A 25,054-nucleotide genomic window follows, 5' to 3' on the forward strand; every position below is an offset into this window, starting at 1 on the left:
CAACAGACTGTTTACCTGTTCTCAAATTTCCATCATGGGATTTCGCAAGTTGGCTAGGTAGCTGGCTGTCTTACACATTATGCTTTATGAAATTAACTGATTATGTGACGAATAAAACCACAAACGAAACGGAACCATCTCTGTACAACAGACTTAGTACTCTGGGTTCAGTAAAATAGAGTTATCAACATATTGTGCTTTATCCTCGTCAGTTAAACTTCTGTGCATTATTGTAGCAGTGTTTCCCCTACAGTAAGCTTTGAGTTTCTATCTGAAAATGTAACGTAACATATTCAAGTCATCAACATGCATAAGTAGCAGGGACATTAGCCAGCTAACAGAATAGATGCCTGTAAGGACTATGTTAACAGTAAGTTGAACGTTAGCTGTCGACTTTTCAGCTAAACATCGAAGCTAGCTAGCACAGCTATGTTTGCAAACAATTTCAACAAAGATGACGTTTAGCTTACAGACAGTAGTTTTAGCTTTTGGTATTTTAAGCACACATTAATGCGTCAATGGCGATGTCAGTTTGTTTTTCAGAAGTTAGAGCGATAGGTAGGATGGATACCGGGGGAGGGGGACGGCGGCAGGGGCGCGATGCGCCGCGGCGGACACGGACACAAACACTTTAATTAATTATGATGTTCATGTGTTTCTTTGAATGACAGCAGTCAATAAGTATAATTTGACATATTTTATGGTAAAGGTAACCTTAAATGACTTATTTTGTGATCTGGCGCTATATTTATAAAACAATTTTTTTTTTTTTTTTTTACTTGATCTTCCAGGGGGGGCGGGCGGGGCCGTTGGGGGGGCGGGCCTCTACCCTAATATCATTGTAGGGGAAACACTGATTGTAGGTACAAGACGTTCCAGTAAAACATGCTAGACCTGCATTTAGTACGCCGCTTATAGTAGTTGGCTTTTGTAGACTACTGAATGCTAAGTTTCTTATCAGGAAGCTTCATCACCTTCCCCTTTGGTTGCGTTCCAGCTCTCATCAGGGACGAAACTTTATGACCATGACTGCGATGCGTGTGGATGCCAAGGTGGTTATGTTGGGAAAAGAAAGTGTTGGAAAAACCAGTCTTGTGGAGCGATACGTCCACCACCGTTTTCTTGTTGGACCCTATCAAAACGTAAGGGTTGAGACTTTGTTTCCTACTTGCTTGCCAGGATGTACAGTAGCAGTAGGCTGATCAATCTGTATGTGAACTCTAATCACATGAGGCCATCTGTCAGTGTTAAGTAATTAAGCAAAACGTGGAGGTCCCCTTTAAGCAAGGTCACTGTTGAATCTGAGCGTGACCAAAGTCTTGCTAGAGATGGGAAACTCCACAGCCTTGGATGAGTTATTTGGTGACAGAAGGACATTCCCAGTGACTAGATAACTGAATGACCGATATGTAATGTGTTTGTTTGTGTGGGGAAAATAACTGAAGCTCTGCCATACAGGGAGGGATTATGAGATGAACTGAAGTCACACTAAACAGTTTTTCTTTCCTGTTCCTTTCCTAGACTATTGGAGCTGCTTTTGTTGCCAAGCCAACCCATGTAGGAGATAAAGTTGTAACACTAGGAATATGGGTGAGTGTCATATAAGCTACTTTCAAATTACAGGCAGCATTTAAACTAATTCTCATTTTTACACGTGACCCTGACTTTCTAGTCAGTTTCGATACATACTCTCATGTTTGTGCTCAGTTCCCTAATATGTTGTTAGGATATTAGCCACTCTAAGTAAATATGTTTATGAAGCAGAGGTGTAGTTAATTAGTTCTACCTTCACCTTGCTATAAGTCCAGTTTATGGTTTTCACTGGTTTGGTAGCCCATCCGTTGGGAGGTATTTTTACATAGGTCCAAATCCCCCTTGTAAAACTTATTAGATTCAAGGTGGTTGTAACGTTGTAGTGGGGAATCTCCTTAAAATACTGGTGGATGCCTCTGAAATGACTCTTCAACATCCCTGTCAAGCATTTTGGCAGATGCCTATATCCAAATCAACTCAAAAATGTGTATTAGTACTTCTCCCTATTGGAACGTGATTTTTCTATAGAACCGAACCTGTCTTTCTGGCCTGTAGGTAACCCCTCTGGTCTCCCAGTGGACTCTGGTCCCACAAGCTCCATTGCCATTTGACCTTCTTCATAACTGGTACCCCTTTCCATTGGGTTGGTCATCTGGTGTCTGAAATTATATTTAATTTCCCCCCTTTTCCTACAAGAATCTTGCATCTCTCACAGGAATCTTTCATCGACATAAACACACATAATCATAACCACAACCTTAAAACAGTTTTCCAAATACAAACTTCCTTCCTTTTGATAGGGCACATATTGTCAATGTGTGCTACTATCAACATCATTTGGAATTCCAATTTCTTGGCTGCTTGTTTCTGAGGTACAGTCAGCACGTTCACATGATGGCATAAACCCGATATTCGCTAAAACCCGGCTTCTCTATCCATGGGGGGCAAACTGCTTAATCTCACGATGGCAGTGACAAATCCAGATCTTGGCCGCGTCAGTTCAAATCAAATGTGGAATGTTTACAAGCGGGCATCTGCTACCGTTGATTATACAGTAAATAAGTTGTGAAATGAAACAAAAACACATCACAGTTAAAGTTGGGGTAGTATTTCTCTCCATGAATTTGCGGCCATCCGAACGTCCTTCATGTTTAAGGAGGGTTGGAAAGGTGCAAATTTCTATTCGGGCCTCTTGTTCATAATCAACAAGAATAAGCTTGTGAGACAGTCTGCAGGATATACATAAAAAAACATGCCATTAGTATGAACAGTTGAGATCATAGACATATACATGTCTCTGGTTGAGACAAAACTTTTCTGTCAGCCATTTCTGATATGCAGTTGCTGTTTAGATACTAAAGTTAGCTTTGTTTATTGTTTTCATGGTAATAGGAGCCGTCAGAATAATTTGCTTTTCTGTTGGCCATTTCTGATATGCAGCACATAAGGGCAAAAAAAATGGTGCATGGTCTTGATCATTTAGATTTCGTTTCAGTATTTCAAATTGAATGAAATGTGCGAGCACAAGAACAGTGAGCGTCTAGCAGCGATTATCATATATGCTGCATGTATATATGTCTATGGAGGGGATCTCAAGCATGTGAAAAGACGTCATCTCCAGTTGTTCTCTGATTTCAAAAGTTACAAGCGTGTGTTCTCCAATATACAACCAAATCAGATCGAGTTATCTTGGGGTGTAAATCGGACTTCAGTCGGACACAAAAAAGATTTCTTAATATAGATTTCTGGAGTAACATGAAATGGATCTTCGATTTAAACCCGATAAAGCCAGAAATCTGGACACATGTAACAGCAGTGAGTCATGGCCAGGCCAGGCTAGCTTCCTCTTTGGGTCTTTTGTCTTGAGGCAATACCAATACTCTTGTGTCTGTAGACTATGTACTTTCTGAAATTGTGTACTTTTTCATCTTGTCTGTGAAGGAGTTACACCTTCTGGCTTTGTGTCCCCTCTAAAACAAACAAAGTTCTGCTTTTCTGATCTGTTGTCTTTGCAGTTCCTTGCTTTGTGACTCTCTTTTTCACATGGATGACAGACTATGCTTTGATATCTGCCCCCTCGGTCTTGGCAATGTCTTGCGATGTGACCATCCTCTCCACATACATAGAAAACAAAGTTTTCATACCTTCCCTTACTAACTGGGTAGTGTCTTGCAATGTGCCCATTCTCTCAACATGTATAGCATATGATAACCCCCAATGGATTGTAACACCCACCAACGTAATAACTTCCCACCAACGTAATAACCCTGCCAACGTAATAAAAAAGTGTGCATTTTAGACGTAATAGCCCGGCCAACGTAATCATTTCCTGCTAACGTAATAATTCTTGCCTCCTGCCAACGTAATACACAGCTTCCTGCCAACGTAATAAGTATTACATTGGCAGGAAATTATTACGTTGGTGGGAAGTGTAACACCCACCAACGTAATAACTTCCCACCAACGTAATAACCCTGCCAGCGTAATAAAAAAGGGTGCATTTTAGACGTAATAGCCCGGCCAACGTAATAATTTCCTGCCAACGTAATAATTCTTGCCTCCTGCCAACGTAATACACAGCTTCCTGCCAACGTAATAAGTATTACATTGGCAGGAAATTATTACGTTGGTGGGAAGTGTAACACCCACCAATGTAATAACTTCCCACCAACGTAATAACCCTGCCAACATAATAAAAACGTGTGCATTTCAGATGTAATAGCTTGACCAAGCTTGAGAAGTCTTACATTTTGTTACATTTTGTCCCACCAATGTAATACATTTGATCATTTGCTTAATAGATTCCACTGGGCAGTAAGCTCTTATTTGTATTGAAGACTTTGTTCCCAATGGCATTCTCATCTCTTGTCTGACACATTTAACTATACAGTTTTGAACAATAATACAAAGAAATAGTTATGGCAACAAAGTTAACTTAGATGGCAACAAAGTCTACATGCAAATGCAACCCTAATTCAGGGCCCTGTTTCTTGACAGGTTAGTTGCTAACTAAGTTAGCAACTTACTTGGTTGCAATGCAATTTCCCATTGGCAACTTACTAAGTTGCTACTTAGTTAGCAACTCACCTGTCGAGAAACAGGGCCCAGTTAATGAATAAAAGTATTTTGATTCGTTTGTGCGTCGTTTGTGCACGATTGTGCAGGCAAAATGAGCGTTTGTGCACAAACCGTCTTTAAGATATTTAACTTTTAGGACTTAACATAAATAAAATGATACAACCAAACAAAGTGACATACAAATGGTTTGTGCACAAACATTAATTTTACCCACACACACATGCACAAACAATTTCAAGCATTTTTGAGTCATTTGGATGTTGACGGGGTGCTGCGTCACCTACTTCCAAAAAATTAAAAGTTAAATTATACAAAAACGGTTTGTGCACAAACGTTAATTTTGCCTGCACAATCGTGCACAAACGAAGCACAAACGATTCCAACCATTTTTGAGTTATTTGGATATTGAGGGGGTGCTGAGTAGCCTATGGTCAATTAAGGTCACAAAGTTAAATAGGCTATCTTAACCCTTCCAAAACGATCTGCGCCCGTGGGGCGTTTGGTGGTATTTCTATTAATAGAATGTAAAATCTCCGCGAGTTTTTGTCCTCCAAACATAAAACTAACACCCTGAGAAAGCTTGAATCTTCTAGTTTTCAAATATATCCAGTTCGAAACAAACAAATGAATGAGCACTTTGTAAGGAGAATACAGGTAAAGCCTTGCATATTTCTCTCTCATAGTGTATAAGCAACCTGTGATTGCCCACCCATTAGCGGATTAGGGCTATTCATATGATAAGATCATGGTAAATCTCTGATCGCTATTGGGTAATGACGTTGCAGTAAAACGTGAGAAAACGCCCCATTTTTCCGTATAAACAAGGCAGCATGTTAGGATGTTTACATTTGGACTGAAGAGATACACGATGGCGAACTCCTTCTCTGCTGCCGAAGCCTTGCGCCAAATTCAAGAAGACCTAGTCAGCGAGGAGGAAACCACATCCTCGGATGAGAGCGATGACGATATGGAAGATGAACACATGCACTTTGAGCTTCGTCTTTACCCCGTTGAGGATATCCCTGTTGAGTAAGTTTTATTTGTTTATTTGTTCACCTAGCTCTTGTAATGAATGCTGTTGATTAACTTATAGGGAGTAAAATGCTCCTCTGAGTTGAACGAAATATTTTAGTATGCTACTGTTTGCATAGTGAATACATTACTTTATGCTTCTAAGACTATTGTGGTAGAATATAATTCTCAGAGTTGCGTTAATGATGTTAGGCTATATCAACGATTGTTGTTGACGTTTCGAGTTGGTTGTCTGTGCTGATATACCGTAAGTAAAACATACTTGGTGACTATATTGCAGCCATTGATGTAAAAATGCAAACGTGTCTTACTGTTATAGCGAGTAAAATGCACGTCGGTATGCTATGAGTTGAATGGAATGTTTAGTATGCTACTATTTGCAGAGCGATTAAATCACTTTATGTCGCTAAGACTATTGTATAGTAGAAAACATATTTAATTAACAGAGTTGGGTAAATGATAACAGGCTGCACATATAAACGATTGTTGTCTGTTCTGAGATTATTAAAACATAGAACTACATGGTGACTATATTGCAGCGGATGATGTAAATTGCAATCGCTAAAAACGTGTCTTACTACTGTGGGTAGTCGTTAGTGTAATTATGACGCGTATGGTAGGTGTGAATCAAAACTAGGAGGTGTTTGTGATCGAAACTGTAGTCGTTAGAGCGCTAAAGTGATATGTGTTACAATGCCCGAACATAAAATGAAAGAGCAACAGTTAATTTTATTTTACTTTATTACAGAAACTTGTAGAACATTGCACCTACACCGCCAAGGAAGAGATCACGCTGTCAGCCTAACCCAGATCTGTCGTCATGGAAGTCAGAGGGTGACAATGATGCAACTCCATCAGCACTGAGGTTTTTTCCTGCAAGGGAGCCTGGTGTGCAGCTGAATGCAGCAGACAAGCACACTCCTCTAGACCTCTTCAAGTTGTTCTTTTCAGAGGATGCTGTGGAAATCCTCTGCCAGAACACCAACAAGCAAGCTGCTAGGAGCATTGCCAGAGGTGTAAAGTACAAATGGGTTGATGTTGGAGTTGCTGAATTCTACAGATACATTGGACTGGTTTCTGCATGTGCATGATCAAGCTGGATCACATTTCTGACTACTGGAGGAGAAACACCAACTTCTCCATCCCTTTTGTGGCAGATGTGATGGTAAGAGACAGGTACCAAACCATATCATGGAATGTGCACATGAGTGACCCAAGCGAGGACATGGTGAATGATGCCTACCTTTATGTACCTACTTTTATGCACCTGATTTTATGTACCTACTATGCCTTTACTTTTATGCACCTTATTAAATTCACCTTCTTATGCACCAAGCTTGTTTGCAATTTCTTGTATCTACTTTCAAAGCTGATGGTTGTGGGGGAGAGATAGCCACAATGACAGTCCAGGGCCATTGACAAGTGGGCCACTGACAGGTGAGCCATACTGGGGAGGGACACTCACAGGGCAGTTTACACCTCTTTCATCAATATGCATAGTGGTCTAGGTGGAAAAAAGTGTCACCTTGTAAAATTCGTATAATAAGTGTAGAAATCACACACACTTTCTGAATGCTAAACTCACCTATGTGGAGCAAACACATATGTTTACAAGGTTCAGAGTAAAAAAGAAAACTTCCAAAATATTTACAATGTGTTTTTTGTAAAAAGTCTGAGCACCTCTAAAGCTAGAGTTAATTTTAGTGTCTTTAGATTTAATTTTAATAAAAAACTTTTTTTACTACATTTCTTTTACTCTCATTTTATTATTGCTGAGTTGTTCTAGAATATAATCATAAATTCCACTTTTGCCTAATGGTTTTTAGTTAGGTGAAATATACACAAATATCAGGCATGGCAGACTACCTAACAGAGTCAAAAAAAGCCCTCTGGGTTGGAAGTGTTAAAGACGGTTTGTGCACAAACGCTCATTTTGCCTGCACAATCGAAGGCCTACCAGAAAACAGTGGAAAAGAGGCATATATCTGTACGGTTAAATGTGTCAGATAAGAGATGAGAATCCTGACATGTCTTTGCCCCTTCAATACAAATAAAAACTTACTACCCAGTGGAATCTATTAAACAAATGATCAAATGTATTACATTGGTGGGACAAAATGTAACAAAATATAAGACTTCTCAAGCTTGGCCGGACCATAACATCTGAAATGCACACTTTTTTTTATAACGTTGGCAGGATTTTTACGTTGGTGGGAAGTTATTACGTTGGTGGGTGTTACACTTCCCACCAACGTAATAATTTCCTGCCAACGTAATAAGTATTACGCTGGCAGGAAGCTGTGTATTACGTTGGCAGGAGGCAAGAATTATTACGTTGGCAGGAAATTATTACGTTGGCCGGGCTATTACGTCTGAAATGCACACTTTTTTATTACGTTGGCAGGGTTATTACGTTGGTGGGAAGTTATTACGTTGGTGGGTGTTACAATGGATTGCTTCTCCTTAAGTTTTACCTCTGTGTTGCCAATTACATGATTCCGGCCCTCTTTGTTTCCTGTTCTGTTGGAAAAGCTGACTTCCTATAGCTGCAGCAGGGTCTGATTTCTTAGAAGTGGCCTGATTATTGTAAAACTGTGTCATTTTATCAATAATTTCATCATAGTCCGAGAAGAAAGCAAATTTATAACCAACATCCTCAGTCGTGATGTCACTTTATGTCTTAAAAGCTTCCAGTAACCTTTCTGCAAAGCCTGCTGGATGTTCCCCCTTCCTCATTGTAACTTCGGCTAACTTTTCTGGATTGACAAATACAATCCGGTCCTGGTTACTTTTCATCCCATTCTTTACTTTATCTGCCAAGGCTCTCTAGATAATGTAGACAGAAGGCACATGCTCAGCACAACACAAGCATCAAAATCTCTGTCTGTAAATGTTCACACAGGTCTTCAGACTGGTGAGGAATTGTAGAGGATCATGTCTGCCAGGCCCACATTTTCCCACACTCTGATGTATTTAACAATGAAATCTTCCATTCTATTGTTTACAAAACAAAAAAACCAAAAAACAATAAGCTTGCTTTATTTGTCAGTCTACTACTCTCTGTTATCCAGCCAACTTAGTTTAATACTATGCCACAATTCGTTGGGCTGGCTGCACTTCTTTGGGTCTTATGTCACAATATCACACTCGCCTACACGTCCTTAACATCGTCTTATGAAAAATTCTGCCACTGTCCGTCGGCACAACCACAAACCCTCCGGGGGGGGGGGGGGGGGGGGGGGGGGGGGTTCCTGGGCTAAGTACTTGAAGCACAAACCTCATACTCGTTTCAGTTACTTTAGAAACGTTTCACGGTCTGGGCCTCTTTGTTTCAGCTCCTTTAGTAACTTATTCTGACACAATTCTGTCACCTCACTACTTCGGGTTGTTTCAGTTACTTTAGAATCGCTCACAAAACTGCCCAGAGCTGACCCACAGCGGAACACCTCCTGCATAATGGAACAAAGATGAGAAGCAGATGATTCCTATCCTTAAACCTCCTTTCTAGATTGTTTTAAACGTACACATTTCCTGAAACAGAAGAATAGTAGAATACTCACCAATTCCCTCTTTTTTCCAGAAATTGCAGGATGGGTGGCTCGCCAATTGTAAGAAAGTTTCTTTTGTGGTTGATGCAGCAAGCTGTCATAATATTCCAGTAAACAAAGCACTTGGAACATAATCCACATTCAGCCAGTGGTGGAATGTAACAAAGTATTTTTACTTCGTTACTGTACTTCGTTACATTTTTACGTATCTGTACTTTACTTAAGTAAAAATAATAGTGCATACTTTTTACTTTTACTTCGTTACATTTTGCAGCTATTATCTATACTTTTACTCCGCTACATTTCTACACTATATGTCGTTATTCGTTACATTTTATGAACATAGTTTCGCCAAAATGTTGTCTACACAAAAATATGGATTGCGTTGCTTTAGGACGTTTCAGCCAATCAGGTGGCTTTATCAGCTCCAATGACAGCAGAGTGTGTATTTGCCAGCAGCACTACGGTAGCCTTGCCTGTTTTGCTTAAACATTCGACAAACAGCCTGACTAACAAACTACTTTTCAGCATGGATTCAGAGTCAGCCTCATCTGAGGACATGTTCAAGTTCAGAGGCCCAAAGAATAACTCGTGGAGGTTTCAGTGTGTTTCCTGTCTTCCTCAAAAAAGGAGTTGATACCCTTCAAAAATTCGCCTTCAAATTTGGAGAAACAGGTCGAGTATTGCGGAGTTCTTGCTATGCTAAGTTAATGTCTATGACTTTTGCATATCGTATGCGGTTACTGACATGATTTTATACTGTTATCTAGCAAAATACAGGTTGACATACAGCAATAGCATCAAAATAACACGATTGTACCTTGATTACTTATTTAACGTAGTGGTAAGATAAAGCTGGTAGTTTAGCATTGTCAAGCTAACGTGAAGATTTGCCTTTTTTATTGAAAGGTTATTTCCTGGCATGCAAACTTAATGCCTAGTCTTGGGTTACTCAATATGTTTTTTTCCCTTTTCTGCAATCAATAGAGCATAAAACTCTGCATTGACCAGTTTAAGAACTCCATTTGTATTTCATATTTCCATTTTTTTCACGTTTACAATTAAATAAAAGATTAAAAGATACAACATTGTGTCTTTATTGGTTTGGCTTAATGGTATTAACTTTGCAAATAATCCCTGGTAGATAACTTGTCATCTGCAGAATTATAAGATGGAGTGTGAACAGTTTTACAGACAATAGGCCCAATAAGTACAACAACCTTTCCAATTAACAAATGTTGTTGCTTATAATTATTACTAGTAGTGACCTCTGTAGAGGCATTTATTACCAGTCGCTATTTCTTTATCAAAATGGCACAGCCTAGATGTAGTGGCTTAAAGTTCCCTTCTTTTGGTCAGTATGTAGTTCTTATCATATACCTTAAGTAACCACTCTTAGACGGAAAGAAAACGAGTCTACGCGTGTACTGTTTCAACAACGGTAGAAAAACTGTGTTCGCTCCGTCTTTCACTGAAATTCTGACAACATTCTGACAAGTGCAACAAAGTGACAGTTGATACATCAAAAACAAAAAATTGATACATTGATGCGTGAGCTCGCTACGTCACAGCTCACCTCTGGTTATTCCAAGCAATGCAATGCATAAGCACTTAAACATATTTTAGACTGAAATGCGAGCTTTAAATACAAATATGCTATAACTATAATTAACAATCACAAAATATGAATCTAAATGATATAATGCCTAAATCTGAACAACAATATGAAAATGGCACTAACATTCCGGCCCCTAATTGCTCATCATGGGGATGACAATTACCTAACTGAAACTAAAATCAATTTCTACATTCTAAGATTCTTCCATCTCGAGCAGGAGACACGACTTATTAATGGGTCTCTCTAAAGTGTTGGTCTTCGTTTTGGCAAGGACCCGACGAACCCTTTGGCGTCAACCAGGATCATCTTGGAGCCATTTCATCCAGAAGACCGCCTTCTCCAGGCTGTGTCAGTCAGAGTAGTGATGAATCAGCTTGAAGAGAGGGTCTGTGCTTGAATCTACGGTCTTGATGATGTTCACACTGATCATACGCTTCACTTCAGCCTCGTCTTCACTTATCTCTCTTGAGAACTCTGATAGGACAGTCCAGTGAGACTCACTCTCGCGCTGAGCTCAAGGCGTGGGATTGTAACTGGTTTAAGCAGAGTCACTCTGGATTTTCCTAGAAGACATGAGCAGTGGACTCGACCATGGCTGTTCTCGGTGTGGTGGTAAGTGACAACGACGTAGCCCTTCTCGCTAGCATCAGAGGAATGGTGCAGCTGTGCTGACATCACTGGACCAAATCCCTCTAGCTTGATGCACCTCCTGACGGAAAAGCTGGCGAACTGGCTCAGATCAGACAGCCAGGCGAACCATCTGTTTGCCACGTCTTCTGGAACTTCTTCATCCCTGGTAAGTTTCATTCGACAGACACTCTCGACGATTGTCTTCGCAAGAAGAATGAACGGCGACAGGCGTCCAAGGGGGTCGTATATTGAGCTTACGACCGAGAGGATACCCCGTCTGGTGATGGGCATGCTCTTCACATGAGTCGGGAAATTGAAGGAATCTTATTCTATGCACCAGTCCACTCCAAGGGCCCTAACCATGGGTAGTTCATCCCTGTCCAGGTCTAGACTCTTGATCTTCTTTGCTCTTTCTTGTTCGGGAAGTGATGACAGCACTTTCCGGCTGTTGCTTGACCACTAGGGATGGGAACCGAAACCCGGTTCTTGTTTAGAACCGGTTCCTAATGAGCCGAATCTTTGGAATCGTTAGCCAAATTCAAAACCGGGTCTGTAAACGGACCTCTGTGCCGTTTGCGCATGCGCGAACTCTTCCTTTAAAGAATCAGACCGTAGCAGAAATGGCAACTAGACAGAAGCGATCTAATTCACTCGAACAAATGAAAACATGGTCACTTGTAACGTCTGTAAAACATGTATTTCGTCAAAGGGAGGAGGTACATCTACTATGAATAAGCACTTGAGCACACAACATGGTATTACATTACAAGATTGTCATGTTTTTGATGCCTGCAGCAGCTCAACTAACGACGGCGCTTCAACTAACGACGGCGCTAACTTACCAAGGTAAACTCCTCAAAATGTTTTATCATAACGGTGTTACTCGTGTGTTATCAGCAAACGTTTGCGTTGTCGTGTTAACCATAACTAAACTTAGCATTTAATTGCTTAACAGAATGGGCGATGTTGGACATTGTCATATAATGTATAGGCTAGCTTAGCTGTAGAATCTTCTATTTTCAGCCGTTGGCTTGAGGCAGAGGCAGTGCTTGCCTCCCCTCTGTTGGTTCTAGAAAGTTTGTGATAACACACGAGTAACACCGTTATGATAAAACATTTTGAGGACTTTACCTTGGTAAGTCAGGGATGAAGGGCAAAAGACTCCGTTAATAATGGCGTTGCCTAGCAACGCGTGCAGCTCCCTAGATATGGATACGTTTCTCTTTCAATTCAGTGGCAGCAATAGTTAAGTTTTAAATATACTGAGTGCCTAGTTTGCGAATCATCTTTGTTCAAATACGTATGTGAGGCATTGTGTGCATGATACAAGTAGGTATGTTTCAGTACGTTATTGTGTTTGTAGTGGGTTCTACATTGCTATTAGAAGCGTTAAGCATAATAGTTCGCAATTAGCCATACAACCAAGCAACCTACAAGAAAATATACAGTCCTTTAGTTTACTCAATAACAAGGGCTTCATGTCAGATCAGAAAATTCAACGATTTTGTTAGTGCCATTTTATTGCCAGATTTAGTTTATCTCAAGAGTGCAATGAGGGAGGGGTTTAGATTGGACTAACTTAAACTAAACCTGGATGCATTGTAATGTTCCAACAATTATGAGACATTTCCTGAGGTATATCTGCTCTGGAAAAGAAAGATCAGTAGGTAGCAGAGGAAGGGTTGTATAGGGGTTGTTTGCTATTTCAATCATTCACTCATACACTCATCTATAGTATAGATGAGTAAATGAGTGAAATAGCAATCAACAGTGCTCTGCAATGTCAATGTATAGCTTTAGAGTTGACACTCTCACCACATATGCATTTAAATATTGTTTTATATTTAGTTGCAAGAATGTCTGTTTTTTAATAAAAGTTTTTGGTTATTTATGTAAACATTCTGTTTATGGTGTGTGCAGCATTCTAGAAATTTATATAAAAGAACATTAATGTAAAAAACCCGTTTGTGCTCTTTTTTCACCCCTTACCCAATAAGAATCGATAAGAGAATCGATAAGGAATCGAATCGATAAGCAGGAATCGATAAGGAACCGGAATCGTTAAAATCGTAAAGGTTCTCATCCCTATTGACCACTTAGTTAGGCGGAATCCTCCACTCTCACACACTGCCTTCTTCTCGTCGGACGTTTCTGACTTCTCTTCGCAGGCTTGCTCCAGAATGTCGTGGTTGTATTGCTGCAGCAGCATGCTGTCCACGCCACTAACTGAGACTCTGTTGACTGAAGCCCTTTGACTGCAGTGGCTGGACTTGAATTGTCCTGACTTGTGGTGATCGTCACATTTCTTGAGAGGGCCGTTAACAACCCATCCGAGAGTCATCTTTACTGCGTAAGGCCCGTCATCTTGGCTGTGGATTATCTTCAATGGCTCCATTGCAGAGTGAGCGTTCATTCCAATTAATATTTCAACATCTGCGTTGATCTGTGGTAACCGTACTTCTTTCTGCAGATACGGCCATCTTTCCAAGTCCTTCTCAACAGGAACATTGTCCTTCGTTAAAGGTATGTCTGTGTGGGTGTATACGTCTGGCAGGCTTATGTACTTGTTCTCTGTCAGACCGCACACTTCTAGATAGGGGTGGGTATCGCCAAGCACCTCGCGATACGATACGCATCCCGATACAGGGGTCGCGATACGATATGTATCGCGATACATGCGATACGTACGTATACGATACGTATCCCGATATTTTAGGCTTATAACCAAAAAAAATTGCCTGTAACTCCTTGACAGTACATCATAACATATTTCTCACCTCATGTGGATTCTACAGAAACTCTGCTTTCAAATTATACCATCAACTGGATGATGGGCAAAGTATGCAGGCAGGCACATGAACCAAGTAGACGCTGTACAAAGAAACAGACAAAAAAAAAAAAAAATTTTTTTTTTTTTTTTTTTTTTTTACACGTGAAGTATCGATACTGACGCCTCCGTATCGATACACGCATCGTAAAGAGGCCCGCGACGATGTATCCCCGTATCGATATTTTCAACACACCCCTACTTCTAGATCTGAGAGCACGTAGCAGGACATGGGCTTCTCCTGGCCCATAGTACGGAGTAGCACTTCAGTCTTCTTACCATGGACACCAAGCTGTCATCAACCTTTCGGAGCAAAACGTAGCTGAACTTCCTGAGTCCATGAAGGCATATGTCTCTATTGTTGTGTTGCTCCTCTTGGATTTGATGCGCACAGGCACGATAGACAGGATGCAGTCATTGCCTCCGGCCCCGGTGACTGCCGTAACTTCACTCCTAGCTGGCACATATTTTTGTTCGGTCAAGTTTCTGCCAGCAGACACTCAGCTTTCTCGTTCTTGACGTTCTCTTGGTCGGTGTTCTCGTCCCTTTGGCTGTGAAGCAGGCTTGGGTGTTTCTTGCTGCAGATTTCACAGGTGGCTCTCTTGTTACAGTCTTTTGCCATGTGCCCTTGGGTCAGACACCCGAAACAAAGTCCTTTACCTTTAATGAACTCAATTCTCTCTTTGTTTGGCAGACTTCTTATCTTGTAACATGCGCTCAGGGTGTGTCTGTTGTTACAGTACAGGCATGGCTCTTGAAATGCGTTGCTTGCCTGCTTGTACTTCCTTGGTTCTGAGGCATCCCCTTCGTCTTGCTTAACACTAGTAGCACAGCCAGTGGTTCTTTTCAGTCCGCCTTCCTGGGCAGAATTAAAGCTTGACCTGCCTTTTTCTTTCGATTCGGAGTACTCGTTTATACCACCGAACAGTGGGTCTGAAGCTATCCTAGCTTGTCTGTTGATGTACGTTGTTAGATCAGAGAACTTTGCTCTTCTTCCTTCCTTTTCTTGTATGTCGAAAGCTATGACTCTCCATCTTTCACAAAGTCTGAAGGGCAACTTTGAGAGGATGATCCGAAGGTTGCTCGGGCTGTTCATCTCTTCGAGGTATTCCATGTTCTTCATGACATTGTTACATCCAGTGAGAAAGATGGAGAAGCTGTGAAGTGACTTGGCATCTTCTGCTTTGACTTGAGGCCATTTGAGAGCCTTGTCAACGTAGGCTGCAGCGATTTTATACTCATTGCCATAGTAATAGGTCAAGAGCCTTCTTGCTTCATTGTAGCCTTGTTGTGCGCTCATGTGTTGGCAACTTTTCACAAGTTCTTTTGGTTCACAGCTGGTGAATTGCTCTAGATAGTACAAGCGGTCTTCATCGTTGTCTGTACGACTGTGGATGATGAATGGCAGGAACTCGAAAGGATCACCGCTGTATACAGGGACTTCTCGTTGAGGTAAGTTGGCTAGTCTCTGTTGTGTGACTAACATCTCTGTGATATCCTTCTGTTTCAATATCACTTCGCCAAGTTCAATCTGCGTTCCACTGTAATTTGTACTTGTGTTGTTGTTTTCTTCCTTTACTTGCACATAAGACTGGTGTGTAGTTGGAAAGTGAGAAGCACTGTTGTATTGGCTAACTCGCAGACTGCTGGTCAAGTTTGGTCTGACATCTGGAGTATGATGTTCGATGGTTGCTGCTGTAGGCATGTTCTTGAAGAGGTAGGAATTCATTCTGTTGTTGTCCATGTTATCATACTCTTCAAAAACTTGTAGCTTTGCTGTTGACTCTGCGATAGCAGTCTCGACATCTAGTTCCTCCATTTGAGCCTTCAACTGAATCAGCTTGGTTTTCATTTGAGCCTCCATCTGCATCTGATTGGCATTCATTTGAGCCTCTTCCAACCTCAGTGCCTGTTTCTTCTTAAGTGTTGCTGCGCGTGCGAGTAGGGCTGCGCGGTTAGCTTCCTCTTTTCTACGCACAGATGAAGCAGTAGATGACAATGTGGATGACTTTGAATGTCTACTGCTTACACTGCGTACAGTGACTGAACTGTATTTTTCATATACGGCTGATGCACTGTCGTCTGGATCCACATATTCAACGGCAGACTCACCTTGCTGTGTCGTCGCGCCAGTCTTTGGAGTCACATATTCAGAAGCAGCCTGTTCGTGAACGGGGTTGGCGTGCCGTCTTGCTTCTATTATCCAAAGCTCTATATTAGTCAAAAAGTTCTCATGCTTCATAAAGATTGGCTCACTCCAATACTGCTGATCAGCTTTCCTTTCTTTGTTTGATAAAAGTTCACTAACTGTATTATTCACTTCAATAAAATCATTCAGAAATTTGGAGTAATCACTGAGATGAATCTTTTCCACTAAAAGTGCATTAGAATCATTTATCATGAGGTTTTCAATTTCCTCTGCTTTGGAGACAAGGTGTGCTAATATATGTTTCCTAAGTTTCATTTGTTCGTCACATTTCTGTTGTAGGGCCTTTGTGGTCAACTTGATATTTCTTTTTTTGTCTAGCTCCACATTGCCCTCCGTCCTGGTTTCATCCAAATCAGACATTTTAAATTGGCTACTAATGTTAGACAAGTCTCTTATAGCAAGCTCTTGAAAACTCCTGAAATCCGGTTTAACAGTCCTTTCACCTCAAAACATGTAAATGCTTTCCAGAGAAAGATTCCAGGGCTGTCTTCATTTTCAGAAACAAACTCGAGCTTCTTATGGGCTTATATGACAAGCTAGCAATAGCACTTTTCCCAAATGTCCTGTGTGGCCAACGGCAAATAGCACGTCTTGAAAGTTCTAATGTTTTCCTTTTTTACTTCGCAACGTTACGTGGCTACGTTGATTACAATGACCTAATCATCCTTATTTCGCCAGCAAAATCTTTAAATAGGCTTATCAGTTCATTCAATGGTTCTTTGGGTACTCATCCATCATCATAGAAGTCGTCTGGAAATCCGGTCGGCTGCAGTTGTAATCACCGCTAATGTTTTCAGCTGGCTAGCTTCCTTCATCAACTGGTGTCCAGGGCAATGCAGCTTTCCTCGGCTTACAATGATCCTCTCTCGCCTTCGGCGACAGTTTTTCTACTTAATGTAGTGGCTTAAAGTTCCCCTCTTTTGGTCAGTATGTAGTTCTTATCATATACCTTAAGTAACCACTCTTAGACGGAAAGAAAACGAGTCTACGTGTGTACTGTATTTCAACAACGTTAGAAAAACTGTGTTCGCTCCGTCTTTTACTGAAATTCTGACAACATTCTGACAAGTGCAACAAAGTGACAGTTGATACATCAAAATTGACAACAATTGATGCGTGAGCTCGCTACATCACAGCTCACCTCTGGTTATTCCAAGCAATGCAATGCATAAGCACTTAAACATATTTTAGACTGAAAAGCGAGCTATAAATACAAATATGCTATAACTATAATTAACAATCACTAAATATGAATCTAAATGATATAATGCCTAAATCTGAACAACAATATGAAAATGGCACTAACACTAGACATTGAGAGACAACCCATTGCGTGAGTACTTTTACTTTTACTTTTAAAGTAAATTTAAAACTGAGTATTTACTTTTTACTTAAGGCGAGACACGGCAGGTGAAATCGATTTTTTTTCATGCCCTGGTCAAATTTGAGATTTTGGGCTAGTTTGCCTCTTTAACTTGTTATCTTTCATACTACCATAAAGAAAACGTCAAAATTACACATTTATGTGTCTGTTTCACTGCATTTAGTTCAGCCGCGGCATCCATTTTCTCCTGACTTTACCAAGAATTCTCCCTTGAACCACGTTCAGCGTTTCGTCTTTTTACACGGCATCTGTCATGTCTGGTATGACTTTAAAGCTATGAGCCTCGATCAGAAGGCTGTATAATCCAAATATGGGCATTTCCTTTCTTTTCAGCAACCAATCCTGACTTTCTGAAGGGATTCATTGGCTGACGGCGCTTTTCTGCTAACGTGATTCGCTCAGTGCCCCACGTGTTGTCTTTAAATGCGGTTTTCTCAAAATTAGTGTTTTTTAATTTTTAGGTACACATTTCTCAGCCTATGTAGAACCTAGGTACACCACACTTTCCAGTTTCACACATAGCATTGTTATGAAGACATCTACACATGGATTTATTTATAAATTGTTCCTGGCCAGATTTATGGGTCATTTTACCTGGAAATCATGGCGAAAATTTTTAAGGCCATGGATAGTATATTTTGATTTCCCAGGTCATAAAAGCAGATATCCTAAAATCCATGTGAGGATTTTTTGTCATTTGATATATAAACAAAATAAAAAAAGAATTTTGGTCCTGGCTTTATCACAGTTTAAGATTCATGTACCGGAAATATATGCAAAAACGCGCATATTTAATGAGATCCAGCCTAATTAGCATAATTAAATATGCAAAATTCAAAAACTTGTAATACATTTTTTTCTTATAATGATGTATGTAATCAACTGGTAAAGTTTCATGGTGATCCCTTTTATTTAAAAATGTTACCCTATTCACCTGCCATGTCTCGCCTTAAGTAGGATTGTTGATGTAGTACTTTTACTTTTACTTTCAGTTTCCTGGGTACTTGTACTTTTTACTTAAGTACTAAACTTCAGTACTTCTTCCACCACTGCATTCAGCGGTGCAGATCTGAACAACAAGCATCTCCAACTCTAGCCATACTGTTTAAGACACCTCCTATCTTTTAATGTCAATACGTTTGGCTTCTAATGCAAACAGGTCTGGCAACCTTTTGTTGTTCTGTATGATAATCAGGTTTCTCTGACCTGCTGCCTGAGATTGTTCTCAACGGCCTGCCCCCTATTTCCATACTTAGTTGCAGTCCCTCACACCTCAGTTTGCTTCCTGACCCCAAGTGACTGAGTAATACCAGTGTGGGGACCTTTGTTGTTTTTGGATTTTGGATATTATGCTTCTTGATCATGAATCTCATGTTCACACACAGGATATACAGGTCATTTCTTACTACAGGTCTTGGCTTCACCCTGGTGCAGTGCCATATCAGCTTAGTTACACAAACATGCTATGGTAGTTTTGATGATGTACAAAAATAAAAAAAATTAAAATACTAAACCTTTGCCCTTTACAATGACAGGACACGGCAGGATCAGAGCGCTATGAAGCCATGAGTAGGATCTACTACCGGGGAGCCCGAGGAGCCGTTGTGTGCTATGGTGAGTGGGCTGGCCCTAGCCTGACGATGTCATACTCATAATTCTAGTCAGAATATGAGTGTGATACTGCTCCATTGAGCTGTGATTATGGGGCGTGTTTCAACGAAGCAGGAAAGAAAATGCCTCTTCGCTCAATTGGATACCTAGAACCAATCAGAGCAACGTAGTATGACCATCTTATACATTAAACTTTTACCGGATCCCGTAGGAAGGACGGCAAAAACATCTTTTCAATCGACAAAATAATCGGGTTTCTGTGTTCCTCTTTCAAAATGAATGCGCTGTCAATATCTGTGAGATATGCATGCCTACGTTATACTTATTAGCAGCGAGGCTAGCTAGCTACTGGCTCCCAAGACGCCGCCATCTTGGTACAATTTCGAATCTACCGTAATTCAACTCAAGCCATCTGTCCATCATCGTATAAAGCCCACCTTGACAATTTGATTGGCTAGATCCGTTTTGGATCAACCATAATTTCTCCCCAACGGAGCGATGCCAGACCAAACTTCCCAACCTCAAATTTTGTGGGCGGGGCTAAGTTCGGGCTGGCATCCAGGCTAGGCTGGCCCATGTGGCTACCAAACAAAGTTCTTATCTCTCTTGATTTGATATGCTAGTTTGCCCTTGTGAAATATGAATTGTTATCACATTCATTTCTATGTGCTCTTTTACATGTACCTTACCTGGAAAGTCTTTATGTTAGTAAAGATATGATGAATACACAACCTGTTTCAGGACTTTATTCTCTAACAATGTCTGCTCTTTCTCTGATCTGTAAAGTTTCATGTCTGATGGCTCATATATTTCCACATGATCTAGAACCTTACATGTTACATGTGATGTAATTTTCCCTTTTAGACCTTACAGACAGCAGTAGTTTTCAGCGTGCCAGGTTTTGGGTGAAGGAATTACAAAATTGTGAAGAGGTATTGTCACTTTTCTTGGTCATTTATTCCCTTACTCTGTCTGATTGTGGAGTTTCTTCAATAGATTTTTACACTTAGTTAATGTTTGAAAATTAAGTCTATTTAAAAAGGATTCCAAAGCCCTTGAATAATTTCCTGGTACAACATTGACTTAGTCTTTGCCAATGTGTTGTCTTTTTTAAGCACTGCAAAATCTACCTGTGTGGCACTAAAAATGACCTTATTGAGGCGGACAGAGGGCTGCGACAGGTGGACTACCACGACGTGCAGGACTTCGCTGATGGTAAACCTGCTGCTTTATGTCTGTGATACTTAAAGGTGCAATCCTTGAATATAATCACGTGTAGTCTTAATAGTAGGTGGGGGTTGGGCCGAGCCATACACTATAGGGGCGCTCCTGCTCCAACCTTGGCCGTACACTATAGGGGCGCTCCTGCTCCAACCTTGGCCATACACTATAGGGGCGCTCGTGCTCCAACGTTGGCCATACACTATAGGGGCGCTCTACTCCAACGTTGGCCGAACACTATAGGGGCGCTCTACTCCAACGTTGGCCATACACTATAGGGGCGCTCTACTCCCAGCGTTGGCCGTACACTATAGGGGCGCTCCTGCTCCAACCTTGGCCATACACTATAGGGGCGCTCGTGCTCCAACGTTGGCCATACACTACAGGGGCGCTCTACTCCAACGTTGGCTGTACACTATAGGGGCGCTCTACTCCAACGTTGGCCGAACACTATAGGGGCGCTCTACTCCAACGTTGGCCATACACTATAGGGGCGCTCTACTCCCAACGTTGGCCGTACACTATAGGGGCGCTCTACTCCCAACGTTGGCCATACACTATAGGGGCGCTCGTGCTCCAACGTTGGCCATACACTATAGGGGCGCTCCTGTTCCAATGTTAGCCATACACTATAGGGTCGCTCCTGCTCCAACGTCAACTCTGTTTCCTTGCAGAAATCGGGGCACAGCATTTTGAGACATCTAGCAAAACTGGAAGTAATGTGGGTGAGTAATGCCAAATGTGGTGTTTCTGCTTTTGAATGTTCTTGTTTAGTGTTGTACTAGTTTTTTTGGCAGGGATGTCTCTGCTAGCTTCCGGTAAACATTCTGTGATTTTATGTGTTTGCTGCGCAAGATATGAACTGATCTGAACCAGACTTGCTCACAAACAATTCTTTTGTCTCCTGCTACATTTTCACAAACAGCCTTTCATCAGTGGTTCCCAATCTGGGGGTCCTTATTCCTCGGGGTCAGGAACAGATGGATGGAGTGTTTGTGTGAACTTATCAGTGGTGTAGTCCAGGGTATACGCAGGTATACGGAGTATACCCACTTATTTTCAGTCAGCATAGCGTTTACCCACTTCTCAAAACAGAATATTATCCTGTGCTGTATGGGCTGCTTATTTTTTTTTGCCTATACCCACTTCTCTAAGGACCACTGGAACTAATATAAATGACATGTAAAAATCATCACATGAAAGGATTTGGCCTTTAACAGGTAGCAAAGCATTTATTTGCAAGGCAATTTAACAAATTGCACGAACATGAACAATACAAAAACATGTCATAACGTGACTGATCAAACATCATGAAAACATCTGAGGCCTGCGCCCAAACCAATTACCTCACTTGAAATTCTTTATTATTTACATTAACAGGTTAGAGCAGCCACGCAGGCTCTGTGCGGTATAGAGCTAATAACGATAAGTCGACAAAATCGACGACGTGGATTTTTTTAGTCGCAGCGTCATTTGCTAGCGGAGCTACCGGTAATTTTCATACGGCGTTGCAATGCACTATAGCAGGGGTTGTCAACCGGTGGTTCGTGGCCCCCTTGTGGTCCGCAACGGCATTGTAGGGGGTCCGCGACTTCAGCCTATGTTGATCAGTTCACCATTGATTTTATTTATTTTTTATGAATTCGCTTGGATATTTCAACACATTTGCAGATTACTCTTGAATATCGTGAAAAATATCTAAAATAAGAACAATATGTCTAAAGGAGATTCACGCTGACAGAATGTAGGTACACTGCACCTATCCAGTCTATAGTAGCCTGTGCTTTGCAAATGTTAATGCATTGCGTCCCTACGTCACGCCATACACATTTTATTCGTAACGTACAGTCTAACGTCGAGTTAGCTGGTCAGATGCACCAATGGATCGTTTTTTAGTGAGTAGAGTGACGGAGGGACAGACTGCCATGACATAGGGACAAAGTCAGGCTTCCAATAAAGCTACACCGTCACAGGATACAGGGAGACAAAGTTGGAAAAGAAAATACAATGAGGAATACATCACATGAAGCAGAGCTGCGTGCGCAACCTGCCTGGCCGAGTGTGCCATTGATGAGCGGTGCGGATCCGTGCCTTGCGCTGAGAAGTTGAGAATATTTCAACTTTTAAGCGCACCTAAAAATGCTTGAAAGGCGTGCCGCACCATAGGAAACAATGGTTTTGCTACGTCACGTTTTTAGAAAAGCGTTTGGTGTGTTTCAGGAGACGCATCACGTTTTCTTGAATGCTAAGTCTATGCAACAGATGTTGCCTGAATTTCATGTCTTAAGTTCTTTAAAAGTTGCCAGACAGAATTTCCAGAGCTTGCTGCAAAAGCAATGAGGTGTCTTTTGCCCTTTCCAACTATCTACCAGAGCGTTTTTTCTACACTGGTGTACTTGAAGAATAAGTACAGGGCAAGGCTTGAATCAGATAATGATATTAGACTGTCGCTGTCTACCATTTCGCCAGGAAAAGACAGTCTGTGTGGACTTCACCATGCCCAGATATCACACTGACACGTCTCCCCTCTCTACACGCACGCGCGAGCACGTCAGTGGGCCGCGGATTACCTTCTAGTCAGAATGGTGGTACCTGGGACAAAACCAGTTGAAAACCCCTGCACTACAGGAATTGCAAAATATTGCTTCTTTACCTAATAATAATTGACCATCATTGAGGCAAATGGAACAGAATCTGCAAATAGCCTAGCATACGAATCAAACTACTGACAGAGAAGACAAATATAACACCTGCTTTCTATATTTTTATAGCAGTGAAATATAAACATTCAAATATATATATATTGTTCTACATGTGCACAATTTGAAAATATGCATGACAAAGATCATGCACCATTTCTTTACCCTACGTTCTCCTACCTTCATGTGCTGCATATCAGAAATTGCAGACAGAAAAGCGAATTATTCTGAGATGGCTCATGTTACCATGGAAACAATAACCAAAGCTAGCTTTGGCCCACACATAGCCTGACGATGTCATACTCTGTCTGATACTGAACCATTGGGCTGTGATTATGGGGCGTGTTTCAACGAACCAGGAAAGAAAATGCCTCTTCGCTGAATTGGATACCTAGAACCAATCAGAGCGACGTGGTATTACCATCTGATAGATTAAACTTTTACCTGATCCCGTAGGAAGGACGGCAAAAACATCTTTTTAATCGACAAATGCCTTGATCGCGTTTCTCTGTTCCTCTTTCAAAATGAATGCGCTGTCAATATCTGTTGAGATATGCCTGCTCACATTACTTAATTAGCACTCGAGGCTAGAAGCTACAGTGTGTTTCAATGGGTTTTTGGTGTACGCGTTAGCATGACCTAACAATAATGGTCTAGAGAGCTTTAGTTAAGACAAACAATACTCTGCAACATTCGTGTTGCACATACACAACTAACCGAGTCAATGTAGACATTAAAAAGTTGTGTAGATAGCTTAATTCACATAAAATATTCCCCACTAAGCTCCCGAGAAGCGGCCATCTTGGTCGGAGTTCGAATCTACCGGTTAATTCAACTCAAGCGTTGGTTGATCATCTGTCCATCATCATATAAAGCCCGCCCTTACAATTTGATTGGTGGTCAGATTGCTTTTTCGACTTTTTCGAAAACTTGAAGCTCTCCCAACTAGCTCAAGTCCAGACTGAATCTCCCAGACCAAAAATGTTGTGGGCGGAGTTCAGGCTGGTATCCAGGCTAGCCCACACATGCATTGCGAGATCATGCGCCATCTAGCGGGGAAATGGGGGCATTACAGGATAAAGGTCAAATTGAATTTAATAATATTTGGACAAGTTCGGTGGGCCGGATTAAAAAGCCCAACGGGTCTGTTCTAAGCCCTTTTTCATTTCTGTTAAGACAACTAAATTATACTAAAATGGTTCTTTCAGAAGTTCTTTTATGTATGAAAAAAGAAAAATAACGAAAAACTTTAAAAGAAATCTTGGATTTCGAGGAAAGAGAAGAGGAAGAGAATGCTGAAGACAATTATGACTTCATAGTGGCAATGGGCAACATTAGAGCTGAATGTATCATTTGCACTGAGAAATTTAAGTCTGAAACCCTGTTAACTGAAGTGACATAAGACTACTAGACACACTGAGACTGAGGTGAGTTAAACTAGGGAAATGTTCCTCAGAAAAAAGGAACTTGTGGTGACTATCATCAGAGGCGTTAAAAGGTAGGAGACTAATCACGGGGAAATGAATGGGGGAAATAGGATGGAATCTGTAGCGCTAAACCTGGCAGATTCGTAACAGGAAGGCCTGCCCTGTATTATTATAAAGAGCCAATCGATTGTTGGAACCCTTCACGTTCTGTTTATTTCTACTGCTGCAGTAGTAATA

The 25,054-nt window shown here is 41.1% G+C and overlaps 1 protein-coding gene across 1 annotated transcript in view; it reads left to right on the forward strand.

Moving 5' to 3' along the window:
- rab24 (RAB24, member RAS oncogene family) overlaps positions 1 to 25,054 on the forward strand; it is a 29,340-nt gene that overhangs the window by 1,013 nt on the left and 3,273 nt on the right. Inside the window, exons 2-7 of the mRNA XM_080851210.1 lie at positions 998 to 1,142; positions 1,522 to 1,590; positions 19,395 to 19,473; positions 20,335 to 20,402; positions 20,586 to 20,685; positions 21,366 to 21,416. Of these exons, the coding sequence (XP_080707336.1) occupies positions 1,020 to 1,142; positions 1,522 to 1,590; positions 19,395 to 19,473; positions 20,335 to 20,402; positions 20,586 to 20,685; positions 21,366 to 21,416 (490 nt within the window). The 5' untranslated portion in view covers positions 998 to 1,019. The remainder of the gene's footprint in view (positions 1 to 997; positions 1,143 to 1,521; positions 1,591 to 19,394; positions 19,474 to 20,334; positions 20,403 to 20,585; positions 20,686 to 21,365; positions 21,417 to 25,054) is intronic.

The sequence above is a fragment of the Sprattus sprattus genome (assembly GCF_963457725.1).
Source record: "Sprattus sprattus genome assembly, chromosome: 1".
Taxonomy (NCBI): Eukaryota; Metazoa; Chordata; class Actinopteri; order Clupeiformes; family Clupeidae; genus Sprattus; species Sprattus sprattus.